Below are 15,714 nucleotides of genomic sequence, written 5' to 3'. Positions count from 1 at the left end.
TTCCAATTTGTTCCTAAAATAGTTACATTCAACTATTGGGATGGTGACTAATAGCAATGAATTAAGTACTAGTATGTAATAAGTAGTGAATTGATACTAGTCTCTGGAATAAATAATGTATTAGTATCTAAATTAATAGTAACTAGTTAAATTTAAAAAGATAGTTACTAGTAGATTAATAGGCTACTTAAACAAGCATTAGTAACATTAATGTAGATACTAGTTAGTTTGTATGCCATAATACTGCTCATACTGTTCTTGAAGGCAAGACCAAATATTTATATAGCATCATATTTAAAAACACAAATAATTTACAAACTAATTTATCTATTCAACTTTTAAAATACACTTAAGAGACACAAAATCTCAACTATCTCAACTGCCCATCATTATTCTAATCTGTCACAGCAACTTCCTTCCACAAAGCACCGTGTCTAAAGTCTTTGTTCTAGACAGAGGAAATATATGCACTGATGGGGAACCGCACCACACATGCTTTGCGCTGCAGCTCAAACTGAAACTGACCTTGTTGCAAATGATCAAGCTTTTGCTCCACAATGCTGACACGCTGAAACAGAGATGCTCCGCTGGGGAAAGCCTCACTGTCAGTGTCACATACAATGAACTGCCTAGTGCTGGACGCCTATTATGTTGCATTCCCGGGAAAACGTTTCAGCAGCGTAACCAAATAACTTCACATACTGTGAAAAGAAACGTAAAAAGTATGTTACCTTATTGTGGTTTCAGTGAAAACAACGAGGCTCATTTTCATCGCCGGTAGTTGTTCCGACCGTGCCGCGTTCAATGTGTTACGGAGAGTAACAAGGTTTGAAGGAACAGTTGACAGTGTTCGAAAAGCCCCACCCTTCTGTGCTCCTATTGGTTCACGCTGCCCGTCACTCAAGCGTCACCGGAGCAAAGCTGTGTAGGCATGGCAACTGCGTTTCCAATACCTCTTTTCTTAGCCAATAGAGTATGGTTCAATTTCAAGAGGCAACGCCCACTTTTCATGGACAAGAGTCATTGGATAAAGTGTTTGTCAATCAATGTAAGGTTTTACAAAAGGCGGGAACCCTTGAGTTCGATTATTATAATGTATGCAAATTCATTTCTTTACCAAAATGCATAAAGATAAACCACTTTTCAAATAGCCACAAAAATGCAAAACTGGCATTATGTTAACCAAACGTTTCCTGACAACTGCGATTCATGCATTTGTACAGGAAAAAAGGACAAAAATAAATAAATACATGTAAGAAAAATAAATGTAAGAAGAGTCAAAAATGTCTTGTGTTGATAATTTATAAATGCAGCACAGAATTTCACCACAAAATCATAAATATCAAGTTAAGTCGATTAATAAAATGGCAAAAATGTCACATTTAGTTCTATTTAGATGCCCTAAAAATTTAAAAAACTAAAGCAATTTCAACAAAATGACCTGATTTTGCTGATTTAGGTCATTTGACAGAAATCCAGCCTCTGCATGATGGCAAAACAATATCTATTTACATTTTAAAAACCACCAAAAACATAATAAATATCACAGATAGGCATCGCATGGAGTTTGCTTCCACAGTAGAGTTTGCTCAAGGTCAAGGATGCACAAATTGTACCGTATTTAGTAAAAACGCAACATAAATGTTATTCTACAGCAGTGTGATGTTTAGAAGCAGAAGGGGAAGATCTGCGCTGCCCCGAGGGATGCGGGACTGGGTCAGAAGGAGGAAGGGGAAGAGATAGTTCAGGAGTGGGTGTATTATAGTCTGGGTGGCTCTTGCTACGGTGAGCCGTGACATTGTCTCTCTTTTCAAAGCGACGACCGCAGATCTCACAGGGGAACTGGTAGTTACTCTCAGCATTGTGTTTCCGCATATGCCAATTCAGAGAGGCTTTCTGTCTACAGGTAAAGCCACAAACCTCACACCTGAGAAAGAGAGAAGATGTGGGTTATATCTGGAGCTGAAAAGCCTTGAGCAATATAGTTGTTGTTATTAAATATTGATGGAATGTTCATGCAAAAATTAGTTTTGGAGTCACACAAGCTTTGGTATAAACAAAGGGCCTAGTGCACGTGTGTGTGGTGAAACTCATACTGCAGTGGTTTCTCTCCGGTGTGTATCCTGCGGTGGATGATCAGGTTACTGCTGGTTCGGAACGCCCGGGCACAGAACTCACAGATATAGTCTCTCTGATCTCACAGACACAAAGAATCATATAGAGAGAACCATGTTACCAAGCACAGCATGAGAAACATCACTCATCCTTACTACTTACAACTGGTACTTGTCCAGTGGTTCTTATGTGGTTTTGCTTCTGGACATAGATTTAACAGTGGACAACAAAGTTGTTTAGCATACAAAGTAAACAAAGCTGTCATTATAATTACACTAAAATGTATTATTATTAAAGAGTTAGTTCACCCAAATATTACATTTCTGTCTTTAATGACTCACCTTCATGACGTTACAAACCCGTAAGAACTATGTTCATCTTCAGAACACAAAGTAAGATATTTTTAATGAAATCTGAGGGTTTTTTTTTAATCTTCCATAGAAAGCAATGAAATTACCACATTCAAGGTCCAGAAAAGTAGTAAAGACATTGTTAAAATACTCAACGTGACTAAAGTGGTTTAAACTTAATGTTATGAAGCGAAGAGAACATTTTTTTTTGCGCAAACTGACACAGTGCGTGGTCCGTGGACGTAAACACAGAAGCTCTTCCGTGTTTATGTCCGAACGCCGACGCATGTGTGTGATGCTGACGCAGGAGCCGGCCAATACAGAATCAGCATTCTGACGTAGGACACAGAAGCTCTGCACAGCGTCAACTGCGTAGGAAACTGACAGGGTAGAGAGGAAATTGTTGAATAAAGTCGTTATTTTTATTTTGTTTTTGCGTACAAAAAGTATTCTTTTTGCTTCATAACATTAAGGTTGAACCACTGTAGTCACATGGACTATTTTAAGGATGTCTTTACTACTTATATGGACCTTGAATGTGGTAATTTCATTGCTTTCTACAGGAGATAAAAAAACTCTCGGATTTCATCAAAAAAATCTTCATTTGTGTTGCAAAGATGAACAAAGGTTTGGAACAACATGAGGGTGAGTAATTATTGACAGAAATTTCATTTTTTAGTGAACTAACTTTTTAATATTACATTAAATAGTATCATATAATATTAATTTCAGCATCCAATAATTCAAAGCACAAAACACACAATGTATTCGATACAAACCATGTTTATACTCACTGCAAATTGCTGTCTAGATTGGATTTTCTTTTACCTTCTGAAATTATTCATGGTTTTAAAGTGTTTTGAACTACTATGTACTAACCTTTAAAATAATCATATGATACAATGCACTTATTGTGTACATACATGTTTTTACAATACCTGCATGTAATTACATCTATAATTAATCTTTGCAGTTACATCTATAAGTACACTGTTGACCCATCTCTTACCCCTTGACCCACTCTTAAACCTAACCATACCACCAAACCTGTCCCTAACCTTACCTGTGTTCCATCTCAATAGCAGTAAAAATGTTTTACATGAACACAATAAGTACATTGTACCAAGTAATTCATTTGACATAAGTACATAGTAGTATAATGTATATAACAGATGCCTAATAAAAAGTGGGTACCTTTTTTTTTTAAGGATTTGTTTCACCTTGTCCATTTTGGCATCTACTTAATTTGGATTCTACCAAACACACATATATATCACACATATATCTGTCCAGAACTAACCTAGATGATACTATCACATGATCTATCACATAAATCATTTATATGGACTGAATACTCACTACTGTGCAACTTTTCATGCTCCTTCAGATGCTTTTTGAAGTTGAATGACTTGTTGCAGGGGGGGTGCGAGCAGGTGAAGGTTTTCTGCTGGAGATGCTGGTACTTGACATGATGCTGAGGAGAGGAACAGAGAGTGAGATGCTTTGCCATCCTGTCGCGGTGTTGATGCTTTTCCACAAAACTGTGCAATCAACATAATTCTGTTTTAAATAAAGTTTATTTTGATGAGTGCAGAATAACGGCAAATAGAGTTCTTCCTCTCTCAGAGTTGCTTTATTCCAGTAAAGACTAATAAATGTGTCATGAACAGTCAATACTGTCTCAGCACTCACATTGAGATACTGCCGACTAGAGAAAATCTTATCACAGCCTTCAAACTCACAAGGCAAAATCACTTTGGATGTTGATTTTCTGTAAACACAGAGATCAGTATCATGGATTATAACGTTAACATATAATATAATAGGGTATCATAAGAAATTCAAAATAATACCATGAAAATATCACCAAATATAAGAATAAATTACTGTTCTAATATTTAAAACTTATAACTATATGTAACTTCTATATAAACGTAAAACACTTTATAAACCATGTTTATATTTGTAAAATGATGATAAAATTAAAGAACAAACCGTTTTCTCTTGCCACCAATCTGGGATACGTCATCTTTCAAAGACTGTGGACTGGAGAGAAAACATAAAGAACTTTAGGATTTTATTTAACTTATTAGAAATATGTGCTGTTAGAAAAATCACCTGTTATTTTTAGTTGTTCGTGCCTTTTTGTTGGCATTGTATTTCTCAGTAGGATCTGCTGTACTCTGAATCCCTCTAGTGGTTAAATTCAGCACTGCAACTTCCTCATTGCTAGGAGACCGAGAGTTAGCTTAACTTATGTCTAACTGAGTCATTAAGAGAGTAGATGAACAGAGTAAATACCTATCAGGGGGGCTTTGGTTTTCAATGCACCTGGCAAGATCATCTCCAGTCATCTCATCATTGTCTGCTGGAGATCTGACAATCAGAAAAAGACATAATTGAACTAAATAATATTAGAAATACAGCTAAAAAACAAAATATGCAACAATATATACCCAAGTTCTGAACGTGAAAAGTCAGCTGCCACATTGTTTCCTTTCTGTGTCTCAGTCACTGTAACAGCTTAACACATGGTTGTAATTAGTCACTGAAAAACAAAAACAGCATCTTTATTTGAGAAAACTCCTTAAAAACAGTCACCTGCATTCTTGTTGTCTCTGAACGTTTGAGACCTTGTCTTGTTTTCCTGTTCAGTGTCATTTGTGGTAACTTCAGCGTTTTCTTGGAGTTGCCGCCTGGTTTTTAATCTAGTCATCACCTCTTGTCTTTCTATCTCTGTATCTGGCTCCTTCAGCTGCTTCCTGCCTCGTTGTTTGAGTCTCTTTGGGCTAGATGCGGTTACTTCACATTCATTTTTAGATGTCATTACCTTCTCCATCTTATTAGGAGACCACAAAAAGTGATGCCCGTCTTCACAGGTGTACTTAAGACACACGTCCTCCTCAGATGACTCTTTGAAATCAGTTTCAGCCTCTCTTCTCCCTGTTGCCTGAGCACTCTGACTTTGCTCTGTTGGTTTTGTGAAAGTCCGAGAAAGCAGGACAGGGGGGAAAAGGCATGTCTGCCCATGGTTGTGGACCAGCAGGATAAGTTCCTGCAAAGATTCCTTGGTAGTTGATAGGGTGTTTGTGATCTCTCCTTTCCCTAAAGAAGCCACAGTGACATTTAAAACTAAAGTAGTCATTCAATGTATATAACCAGTAGATTTCATGATTCAGATTAACAAGACCAAAAACATTGCAAAATTAATTTTCATAAGGCCTTTCACACCAAAGATAATAACTGTAACTAATAAAAACATTGACAGCCAATCAGAATAAACTGAATGGTTATCAAGTGTTGGAGTGGACGCTAATATAGTTATTTTTATAGTTATCATTCTTGGTGTGAACAGGCCTTTACTCTGTATTTTTGTCTTTTCTTATTTTCCAGTACAGATATCTTAACATTCTTAAATCATGATAGATTTACTTGAGAAGCAAAATTACTTATTAAGTCTTGTTTTCTGAACAAATTACCAAAATTAAGCAAGTTTATGCTCAAACAAAAAAACAAAATCAGTCTGTGGGGTATGAAAAATACAATTAATTCAAAGGGACAACAAAATGACTTATCTTATACTACACTGGCAGATATTTTTTCTTGTTTTAAGTATATACTCACTTAATGTTGACACAATATTCAGAAAACAAGACTTAAAGGACTAGTTCACTTTCTAATTAAAATTTCCTGATAATTTACTCACCCCCATGTCATCCAAGATGTTCATGTCCTTCTTTCTTCAGTCAAAAACAAATTAAGGTTTTTGATGAAAACATTCCAAGATTTTTCTCCATATAGTGGACTTCAATGGAGCCCAAACGGTTGAAGGTCAAAATTACAGTTTACATGATCCCAGACGAGAAATACGGGTCTTAAGAGAATTTTTTTTTTCTGAAAAAAAAAAAAAAAAGTTTTTTATAAGTTTTAACTAGGGCTGTGAAACGATTAATCGTGATTAATCACATACAAAATAAAAGTTTGATTTTGCATAATATATGTGTGAGTAATGTGTGTAAATAATATGTATATATAAATACACACAAATTAATGTATATATTTAAGAGAAATATGATATTTATGTACAAAAATTTATTTATATATAATATAAATTATATAAAAATATAAATAAATACATATACTTGTAAATATTTCTCAAATATATACATGGATGTGTTTGTATTTATATATACAAAATAATTACACACAGTACACCCACATATATTAGGCAAACTCAAACTTTTATTTTGTATGCGATTAATCGTGATTAATCGTTTGACAGCCCTAGTTTTAACCATAAATACTCATCTTGAACTAGCTTTCTTCTTCTTCTCTATTAGAATTCCGGCAGTGTAGACACTGCTAAGTGTATTACCGCCCTCCACAGGTCAAAGTTTGAACTAAATTGTCATAGACAATATGCTAGTGCAGGTATATAACAATTAGTTCAAACTTTAACCTGTGGAGGGAAGTAATGCATTTAGCATTGTCTACACTGCCGGAATTCTAATAGAGAAGAAGAAGAAGAGAGCTAGTTCAAGATGAGCATTTATTGTTAAACCTTATATAATTTATTCATTTATTTATTTTATGTTATTTTTTAAGAAAATGAGCGATGGTTTCTCTAGATAAGACCCTTATTCCCCTTATTCCATCTGGGATGGTGTAGAACACTTTGAAGCTCCAATGAAACTGTAATTTTGACCTTCAACCGTTTGGGCTCCAAGTCCACTATAAGGAGAATAATCCTGGAATGTTTTCATCAAAAACCTTAATTTCTTTTCGACTGAAGAAAGAAAGACATGAACATCTTGGATGACATGGGGGTGAGTAAATTATCAGCAAACTTTAATTAGAAAGTGAACTAATCCTTTAATATCTTGTATTTTGATTTAAGCATTTTTAGATATTTGAAATGGAAAACAAGACAAAAATTCTAAGTAAGAATTTTTTTTTTTTTGCAGTAAATGTTTTAATATACTAAAAATGTTGCACTTAATGTAATAACTTAATTATGATCAAGTAGCTTAAAAACATGTTTAGAAAAACTTAATAACAAAAATAATAAAGTATTATAGAGTAAATTATGTCAGAATTGTTATTTTGTGGATGAACTATCCCTTTAAGAAGGGAAACTGTGGTTTACCTGAGCACTTGATACAAACTCTTGAAACATAGCTGCAAAACAAAGCAGACAAAGCAGTCATCGTCAGTTACACCACATATTATCTGCTTCACACCACCAAAATACTTGGCTGTCGGCCAAACTTGAATATGTTTTGAACTTCATAAACCACAAGTTCATCTTTCTTTTTCTGCCTATACTTTATTTTAAGCTCACTCATAATTCCTGTCTTTTTCCTGTATGATCTGGAACAGGATCACATCAAATGGAAAAAATTGAAGTCTCTTCAAAGCCAGAATCAACAACTGCAGATGTAATTCAACTGGAATTCTAGAGCGCACATCCAACGAACTGTCATCTAGTGGGTCTAAGGGTAACTGTATCTCTCTGACGGTATTATACCTCTCCAGCAGATGCTGAGCGAGCTCTGAGTGAAGAGAGAAGCCCAGTTTATCTTTGAGCTGACCCCAGCTCTGCAGACACGAGCCCAGCCGCACGCGAGACTTACTCCTGCGCGCATCCAGCTCCCTGCGCCGCTGACTGCGCAGAGTATCGGTAGAGGACGACATCACACAGACAGGTGCCACAGAAACGACACTGAAGATAGAAAGAGAGAAACACAATGACAATTATGTGAAGTTGTTTTTTTCGTTGCTGTACAAAAAATATGGAATCAAGATCATCAAGTTTGTTTGTTTGTTTTTAGTTTTAGTCTATATTCTGTACTGTATTCATGGAAAGTACCACTATTAGCTGCTCTCAGGCTTCATTTTAAATATATGCGCATAACAGGCCTATGTTAATCTGACAGTTGTATTATAAACTACAAAATCAGACCACAGGAAACCACTCGCATACCATAAATAAGACCCTGCGCGATAGGGTTCGCGGGGCCCACTCGCTCGAACTGTTGCCCTTTTAAGGAGTAACCGCTCAGTCAATCAACAGACTATCGCTCAACTCGGGGTAAAGAAGAGCATTACATTTATCTCGAGACGAAAGAGATGCTACATAGAAAATTATGCTCAATTATGTGAAGTATGTCTTCAGTTCCAGAATATTAAGGCAAACGAGCTGCAGAATCAGAAACCGAATCAGAAGTTTCCTGTCCCAGAATTCTTCGCGGCATAGCTAGGATCTATGGGAAGTGTAGTTCTGTGAATAATCACCGACGTGATAATGTCATTTTATATGACCAGAACAGTGTTTTAAGCGTTAAAAGACTTGACCTAAGCAATTTCTACAAAACTATAACTGTGCAAATTAAATAGAATGTATTAATATGTAATATTTAGTACAGTAAATTACAGTTCTTAAGTTTCAATACTTTGTACACTTTTCATTTTACACATTTATCATAATGTTTAATCAAATTGGTAAAACATTTTCAATAAAGTTCTAAAACATAGTCTAAATACACTTGGTTTTGTAACACCACTACTTTTATTAGGCTAATATACAGCTAATACTAGCCTACTACTACTACTAAAATTAAAGTATTTTAATAAATGGGTACACAACTCATCTCACTTCTATTATGAGGGCCACTCAAAACATTCAGGGTGCCCTTTGGTAAATAGAAGCATAATGTAAAAGGGTGAAATACTTGAGAGAAGGACTGAAACAACAAGAGCACAAAAAGGAAGCAACATCAGTTTCACATGTGAGATTGGGTTCAGCCCACAGCTGCATGTATCAGATCACCCTACCACACATGCTCACTAGGAACACGCAACGTGTGCTGCTTACCTCTCGTCTCACCCCGCCAGATCACCATGGATGAACTCGGTGAGTTGTTTGACCTTCTGTGTCATTCTAACACTAAAGTCCTAATCAGTGTAGAGGCTCTAAAGACGTACAGACATGCTGTTTACATACCCCTTGAAGAATATGCAAGATGTTAATCATTTTAACAAAAAAAAGAGTGATTATAAAAAATTGCTTTTTTAAAATTTTATTATTGTCCTGAACAAGCTGTGTTACATAATGTTTACATAGTCCACAAGACAAAACAATAACTGAATTTACTCAAATGAACCACTTCAGAACGATGATCAATCACTGTTTTTCTGTTTGTTTATGGGCCCCCAGTTTGTCTTAAACAGTTAAACTGCCCAATGTTCTTCAGAAGTCCTTCACATTCTTTGGTTTTCTAGCATCTTCTGCATATTTGAACCCTTTCTAACAGAAACTGTGTGATTTTGAGATTCAACTTTTTATGCTGAGGACAGTTGAGGGACACATAAACAATTATTACAAAAGGTGAAAACATTCACTGATGCTCAAGAAGCAAGCACGATGCATTAAGAGCTCTTGTTTTGTTTAAATATCTGATTTTTCATTTAGTATTGCCCTACAGAAGCTACATGTACATGAGGTATTTACATGTTTCCCAGAAGACAAAATAAGCACAATTTACCTTAATCATCTGATTTAAAACGTTTATGACACCTGTTTCTTAATGCATTGTGTTGCCTTCTTGAGCATCAGTGAATGAATAGTTGAGTATATTTACATCTATTTAAACCAGGCCATTTTGTGAGAGTGTGAGAAGTTGTTATTCGAAAAAAAAAAAAAATGTATATATAAATATGTATACGTATTATTCTTTACTGGCAGCATTTTGGTATACTGAGGATTTATAATTCAGTTTTTCTTCCCTGTGAGAAGCAATGAGTGCTGTGAATTCCTGTCACTATTAAGAAAAAATTATGTTGTTGTGAAAGAATTAAGAGCTTGAATTTTCCTTGGTACTTACAGAAGTGAGTCAGATCTATATTAAGTGACTATTCTATGTCAGCAATAAAGTGTGGCAAAGGTTTGAAATTCATGTGTTTTTTTATGTTCTGTGTTCTGCATCCGTTGCGATGACAGTGATGTGTCTTTTCACTTCCTCAGGAAATGACACGGATTGCTAACGTACAGTGGCTTTACCTTTAGCGCAACACCTACAACTATGATTGCTTCAGTGCATTGCTTTTGCTATTTTTTTTTTTTTGTCAGTGTACGTGTGAAAGTTTGTGTGTTCAGTGTCACTGATTGCACTGCATGAGTTTCGTGTGATTTCGATGTTGCAGACATGCTTTTAGAGGAGTTGGCTCTGAACTCCACCCAGACGTCAAATGTTCCTGCACCTATTCCACCCCAAACTCTCTCACTGGAAGCCTCAGTTAAAAGCAACAACACAACTCAGCTTGAACAAGTAATTATATTTCATGCAGGCCTACATTACATTTCATTTTCAATGAAACAAGAAGTTTTGAAAACATTCAAAAACATACACTACCAGTCTGAGTTTGGTGTTGGTAAGATTTGTCTCTTGTATGATTAGATAAAAAATACACTAAAACAGTAATATTGTGAAACACAATTTTAAATAACTGTTTTCTATTTTAAAATGTAAATTTTTCCTGTGCTGGCAAAGCTGAATTACTTCAGTCTTCAGAGTCACATGATCCTTCAGAAATCATTCTATTATGTTGTTTTGGTGCTCAAGAAACATTATTACATTATCAATGTTGAAAACAGTTAAATATTTGTCTGTAAATGATACATTTTCTCAGTATTCTTTGATAAATAGAAAGTTCATTGAAACATCTGTTTTCTATCACTTTTGATCAATTCAATGCATCCTTGCAAAATAAAAGAATTAATTAATAAAAATAGCTATTATATTAAATACACATTTAGGCCCAAACTGATTCATTCTAATGCTTTATTCTTCTCGTCACAGACCGAGTCCTCAATTCTCATTGCTGGTTCAGGAAAGACATTTGATAATGCCTACAGGTACATCCATGTTTCTACAAAATGTCTGTTATATGTATCTTATTTGTGAGAACATGTGCAGGGTCAAAAAACATTTTGGCATGCTTGGTGTCCTTTGAGCTGTTCACTAAGAACAAGAATTTTTTTTCTAGTGTGCTTCCGGCCCCTGTGGAGGCAGGAGTGATGAGTCCCGGCACAGCTACGCGAGAGCTAGACTCCATCATGAATGAGCTGCTAGGGCTCGGCCTGGAGGTGAGGGAAACATAAGGTTGACATCAGTTGAACTCTTCATGCATCAGATACTTGCATTTTACCGCCATTGCACATGATGAGTAGTATCAGAAGAGGGCAGTATAAGCACATTAACGCTCCTAATTTATGTCTACTGAAATCAATTAAAAAACATCAAAGCATTAAAATGGATGAAATTATACTTTATTTTGTAGGTTTCAGAACCAGTTCCTACATCAGACCCACCCCCAGTGGCTCGCAAGTCAGTAAAGGCCAAAAAAACAGAGGAAACTAAAGAAAGTGATAGTGGAAGGCTGGAAGAGGATAAGAAACCACAGCATCCTCCTCTGACACAGAAAGTATCCAAGAGTGTGGATGCTATAGATGACTTGCTGGGCTCTCTCAGCTCGGACATGGAGAAAATGGGAGTCCGCACAGCTGCCAAAGGCCATTGTGCTTCTTGTGGCAAGTGCATAGCTGGGAAGGTATTGTTTTAATAATGTCTTATTATCTGCCAATCACTGGTGAGTTTTCTGAATTAACAAGTTTGTCATCATATCTCACAATTTTACTGTTTATTTTCTTCTGTCCATACAGATGATCACAGCTCTGGGTCAGGTGTGGCACCCAGAACACTTTGTGTGTACGGCATGCAGGGAAGAACTCGGCACCTGTGGTTTCTTTGAGAGAGACGGCAAGCCGTACTGTGAGAAAGACTACCAGAACCTCTTCTCCCCTCGCTGCGCTTACTGCAAGGGTCCTATTATTCAGGTGACCTGCCATGTCTGATTTTATTTACCCTCTGAAAGCTTGGCGTTAGAGTTTTCTTAGACGTGTTAATAGAAAATTGGTTACATTTCCATTGCACCCGATAAAACACTCGTGTTTTCTTTTTATTTTTGGCTCTAGACTATAAATTCAAGACCAGTGGACCCAGATTTTACATTGGACATGACCCAATCCAGTACCAACAATTTTATCTTAGAAAAATAAACAAAGTCTTATTAAAGGGACAGTTCACCCATTCTGTTATCATTTACTCACCCTCAAATTTAGTTGTTCTGCTGTATACAAAGGAAGATATTTGGAAGAATGATTGTAACCAAGCAGATCTCGCCCACATTGACTACAGGTGTAGGAAATAAACTATTATGGAAGTCAAAGGGGGGCGAGATCTGCTTGGTTACAAAAATTCTTTAAAATATCTTCCCTTGTGTTCAGCAGAACAAAGAAATTGATACAGGTTTGGAACAACTTGAGGGGGAGTAAATGATGACAGAATTTTCATTTTTGGGTGAACTATCACTTTAATAAACTAAATGAAATAACTTTTTTTATTTTGGGGGGGGGGGGGTTTGTTTGTGTTATTATTAATCAAGAATACATATATAAATGTTATTATATTTATATATATATATATATATATATAAATATATATAAATAATTAGAATTAAATTAATTGTAAATATTAAATAAATAAAATTATTATTAAATAAATAAATATATAATTTTTATATTTAAAAATCTAAAATGTAATATGTCAAATATAATCTAAATGTATAATATAATATTTAGTATATGTAAGCATTAAATATATGATATATTATAAATATTGTATAGTATATATTTATTAAAATTATATTTTAATTACTACATTTTATATTTTTGTAAATTATATTTTAATTTATTTAATAATTGTTAATATACAGTCATACCAAAAATTATTTAGACATTTTTGATATATTTTTACCGGTGGGGGCAGGACACTATAGTTCATTTATGCAAGTGAGGATAGCAAAATAAAGTAAACTGTGACATATTATACCCAAAAATTCTTCATACTACCAGTAAAATTGATAAAAAATTTGGAACCAAAAATTATTCAGACACTTTGACCTGACCATGTTTTGCTTAAGTGTTATCTGACATAATTAACATAATTTTTTTCTGACACAGTATAACTCTGAGATCTTGTCATATTTTATTACCATTTTTAAACTATAGTGAATAAACTGTAATAATGAATGAAATGTTCAAGGTTTCTGAATAAATTTTGGTTTGACTGTGTATAAAAATAATATTTGGAATTCTTTCACTTCACAAACAAATGAACTTATTCCAGTCAATGAAGCAGGTGGTAAATTAGTGTGTTTTGCACAGAACATTCTAACAGCGATGGATCAAACGTGGCACCCAGAACATTTTTTCTGCTCCCACTGTGGCGATCTGTTTGGACCTGATGGTGAGTCAAATTCACCAGTTAATCTGACAAGATATCATCACACGAAACCCAAACATACTATATTTTGTCAGCTGATCTGGTCATCATTTGAGAAATTACCTTTTGTTCCTAATAAATTTGTCTTTGCCAGGGTATATGGAGAGAGATGGTAAACCATATTGCTCTAGGGATTTTTACCGCCTCTTTGCACCTAAATGCTCCGGCTGTGGAGAGCCAGTGAAGGATAACTATCTGTCCGCAGCCAATGGAACCTGGCACCCCGAATGCTTTGTCTGTGCGGTGAGTGAATTAGTGGCATTGAAGACTGGAATGCAATGCAGTCATGTGACTTGCTCCTTATAATTAAGGAATATGGAGTCAGTCAGTCTGTACTATTGTGGTGAGCTTCATAGGTGAATTCTTCACCTGCTCTATCCAGAACATTCTTCTTAATTATCTTTAATACCCTCTTTCTGTATCTCTCTCCAGGACTGTCTGAAGCCTTTTACAGATGGTTGCTTCCTTGAGTTGAACGGCCGGCCCCTCTGTTCCACGCACTATCACTCTAGACAGGGCACTCTGTGTGGGACCTGTGGAGAGCCCATCTTGGGTCGCTGCATCGCTGCTCTGGACCGCAAGTTTCACCCTGACCACTTTGTGTGTGCGTTCTGCCTTCGACAGCTGAGTCAGGGTGTGTTTAAGGAGCAGGGAGGAAAGCCGTACTGTTCGGTATGTCACACAAAACTCTTTGTGTGATAGAGGTGACATTCTTCAAAAAAAAATTAAGGTTTTAAAGCAGTGGTTTTCAACCTTTTTGACTCGAAGGCCCTCTGTTGTCCAACACAAGATTCAAAAGCCCTACCCACGTAGTCTAAGATATGTATATCTGGTATTCTGCTGTATGACAAAGCTGCTTGTTTTTCAATTTTTTTAATAAACACAAACTGAGAGTATTGATATATTTAATTACGAGGATTAATTTTGTGATTCGGCTCCCTAGTTGAGAACCACTGTTTTAGACAGAAATAGCATGGAAGGAGTGGAACTTTTCTTTTTTCTTTTTTTTTTCATAATTTGTTTCAGAATAAACTTTTTAAGTCATTCAGAATACAAATAAAGTCAGAAAATGTAAATTGCTCTCAAAAGTATTACAAATGTTATTGTTTACTATATTTTCAGCTACACTTTATTTTGATAGTCCACTTTAGACGTTCTACTAAGTAACTTTGCAAGTACATGTCAACTAACTTATTAATTTGAAACTACTTTACATGTCAGTTAACTCTCATTAGAGTATTAGTAGACTGTTAGGTTCGGGTTAGTAGAATAAGTTGACATGTACTTGAAAAATGTCTGTTGGTGAGCATCAAAATAAAGTGTTAGCAGATATTCTACTAGTGGGTTATTCCTATAGTTTGGTGGATATGATGTCCCCATGAAACAATACTGCATATTTTACATAAAATGTTAATCAACTTTCATGCCACATTATTTTTCAAGCATAGATGTACTCCAATAAATAATAAAAACAATGTTTTAAGCATATGACCGGCAAATTCCTGTGTCCCCAATCATGTTTTCTCAACTTCACTTTGAAATAAAAGTTACATGTATATTTGTACATTAGCAATTTTGAGTATTAGCATATACATTTACTTATTCTCTTTGACATAAAATACATTTTGTTGGAATACCAATATAATGGTAAAACCATTAAAGGTGCAGTGTGTAAATTTACTGGCATCTAGTGGTGAGGTTGCGAATTGCAATATAGGGAAGCTACGGTGGCCAACACAGGACAAAGATGTCGTCGTCTGAGACAGAAGAGAGTAGCCAGTCAAGCAAACGCCCTCTCTGTAGAGCAGTTTGTCCATTTAGGGCTACTGTAGAAAAATGACGGTGCA

At 35.4% G+C, this 15,714-nt stretch overlaps 3 protein-coding genes across 4 annotated transcripts in view; 1 reads left to right on the top strand and 2 right to left on the bottom strand.

The window, feature by feature from the left end:
• The window catches only part of fcho1 (FCH and mu domain containing endocytic adaptor 1), a 49,213-nt gene extending 48,407 nt beyond the window's left edge, over positions 1–806 (bottom strand). Inside the window, exon 1 of the mRNA XM_067394686.1 lies at positions 732–806. The gene's annotated coding sequence lies outside the window, so the exon portion shown is untranslated. The remainder of the gene's footprint in view (positions 1–731) is intronic.
• Positions 807–1,358: 552 nt separating this feature from the next.
• On the bottom strand, positions 1,359–8,712 carry znf692 (zinc finger protein 692). 2 transcript variants are annotated; one of them, XM_067393636.1, is made up of 12 exons: positions 8,449–8,712; positions 7,993–8,187; positions 7,612–7,643; positions 5,067–5,570; positions 4,922–4,988; positions 4,767–4,841; positions 4,584–4,694; positions 4,461–4,511; positions 4,158–4,236; positions 3,825–3,939; positions 2,097–2,196; positions 1,359–1,927 (listed from the first exon to the last, which is right to left on the bottom strand). In XM_067393636.1, the coding sequence occupies exons 2-12, from the start codon at positions 8,157–8,159 to the stop codon at positions 1,645–1,647; spliced, it is 1,584 nt and encodes a 527-aa protein (XP_067249737.1). In that variant the 5' UTR covers positions 8,160–8,187; positions 8,449–8,712; the 3' UTR covers positions 1,359–1,644. The 2 variants fall into 2 exon arrangements, with proteins under 2 accessions (XP_067249737.1, XP_067249738.1); XM_067393637.1 differs by having other exon boundaries at positions 4,922–4,979.
• Positions 8,713–9,268: 556 nt separating this feature from the next.
• Positions 9,269–15,355, top strand: lpxn (leupaxin). The gene is made up of 9 exons (XM_067393635.1): positions 9,269–9,378; positions 10,668–10,792; positions 11,324–11,379; positions 11,511–11,610; positions 11,805–12,074; positions 12,187–12,360; positions 13,750–13,831; positions 13,962–14,110; positions 14,300–15,355. Exons 1-9 carry the CDS (start codon positions 9,366–9,368, stop codon positions 14,564–14,566), a joined length of 1,236 nt encoding a protein of 411 aa, XP_067249736.1. The 5' UTR covers positions 9,269–9,365; the 3' UTR covers positions 14,567–15,355.
• Positions 15,356–15,714: the final 359 nt, after the last annotated feature.

Source organism: Chanodichthys erythropterus, chromosome 9 (assembly GCF_024489055.1).
Source record: "Chanodichthys erythropterus isolate Z2021 chromosome 9, ASM2448905v1, whole genome shotgun sequence".
In the NCBI taxonomy this organism is placed as follows: Eukaryota; Metazoa; Chordata; class Actinopteri; order Cypriniformes; family Xenocyprididae; genus Chanodichthys; species Chanodichthys erythropterus.
The sequence above is the reverse complement of the archived record's forward strand: the minus strand, read 5'-3'. Positions and strand labels throughout refer to the sequence as shown.

What these genes read in the sequence shown, in the direction of transcription:
- lpxn (XM_067393635.1), top strand. An exon ending in ACATTTGATAATGCCTACAG is followed by an intron (nt 11,380 to 11,510) that starts GTACATCCATGT and finishes TTTTTTTTCTAG; the next exon opens with TGTGCTTCCGGCCCCTGTGG. An exon ending in TGCTAGGGCTCGGCCTGGAG is followed by an intron (nt 11,611 to 11,804) that starts GTGAGGGAAACA and finishes TTTATTTTGTAG; the next exon opens with GTTTCAGAACCAGTTCCTAC.
- znf692 (XM_067393636.1), bottom strand. Translation starts at nt 8,159, where the DNA reads ATGTCGTCCTCTACCGATACTCTGCGCAGTCAGCGGCGCAGGGAGCTG. An exon ending in CAGAGACAACAAGAATGCAG is followed by an intron (nt 4,989 to 5,066) that starts GTGACTGTTTTT and finishes CCATGTGTTAAG; the next exon opens with CTGTTACAGTGACTGAGACA. An exon ending in TTTTCACGTTCAGAACTTGG is followed by an intron (nt 4,842 to 4,921) that starts GTATATATTGTT and finishes TCTGATTGTCAG; the next exon opens with ATCTCCAGCAGACAATGATG.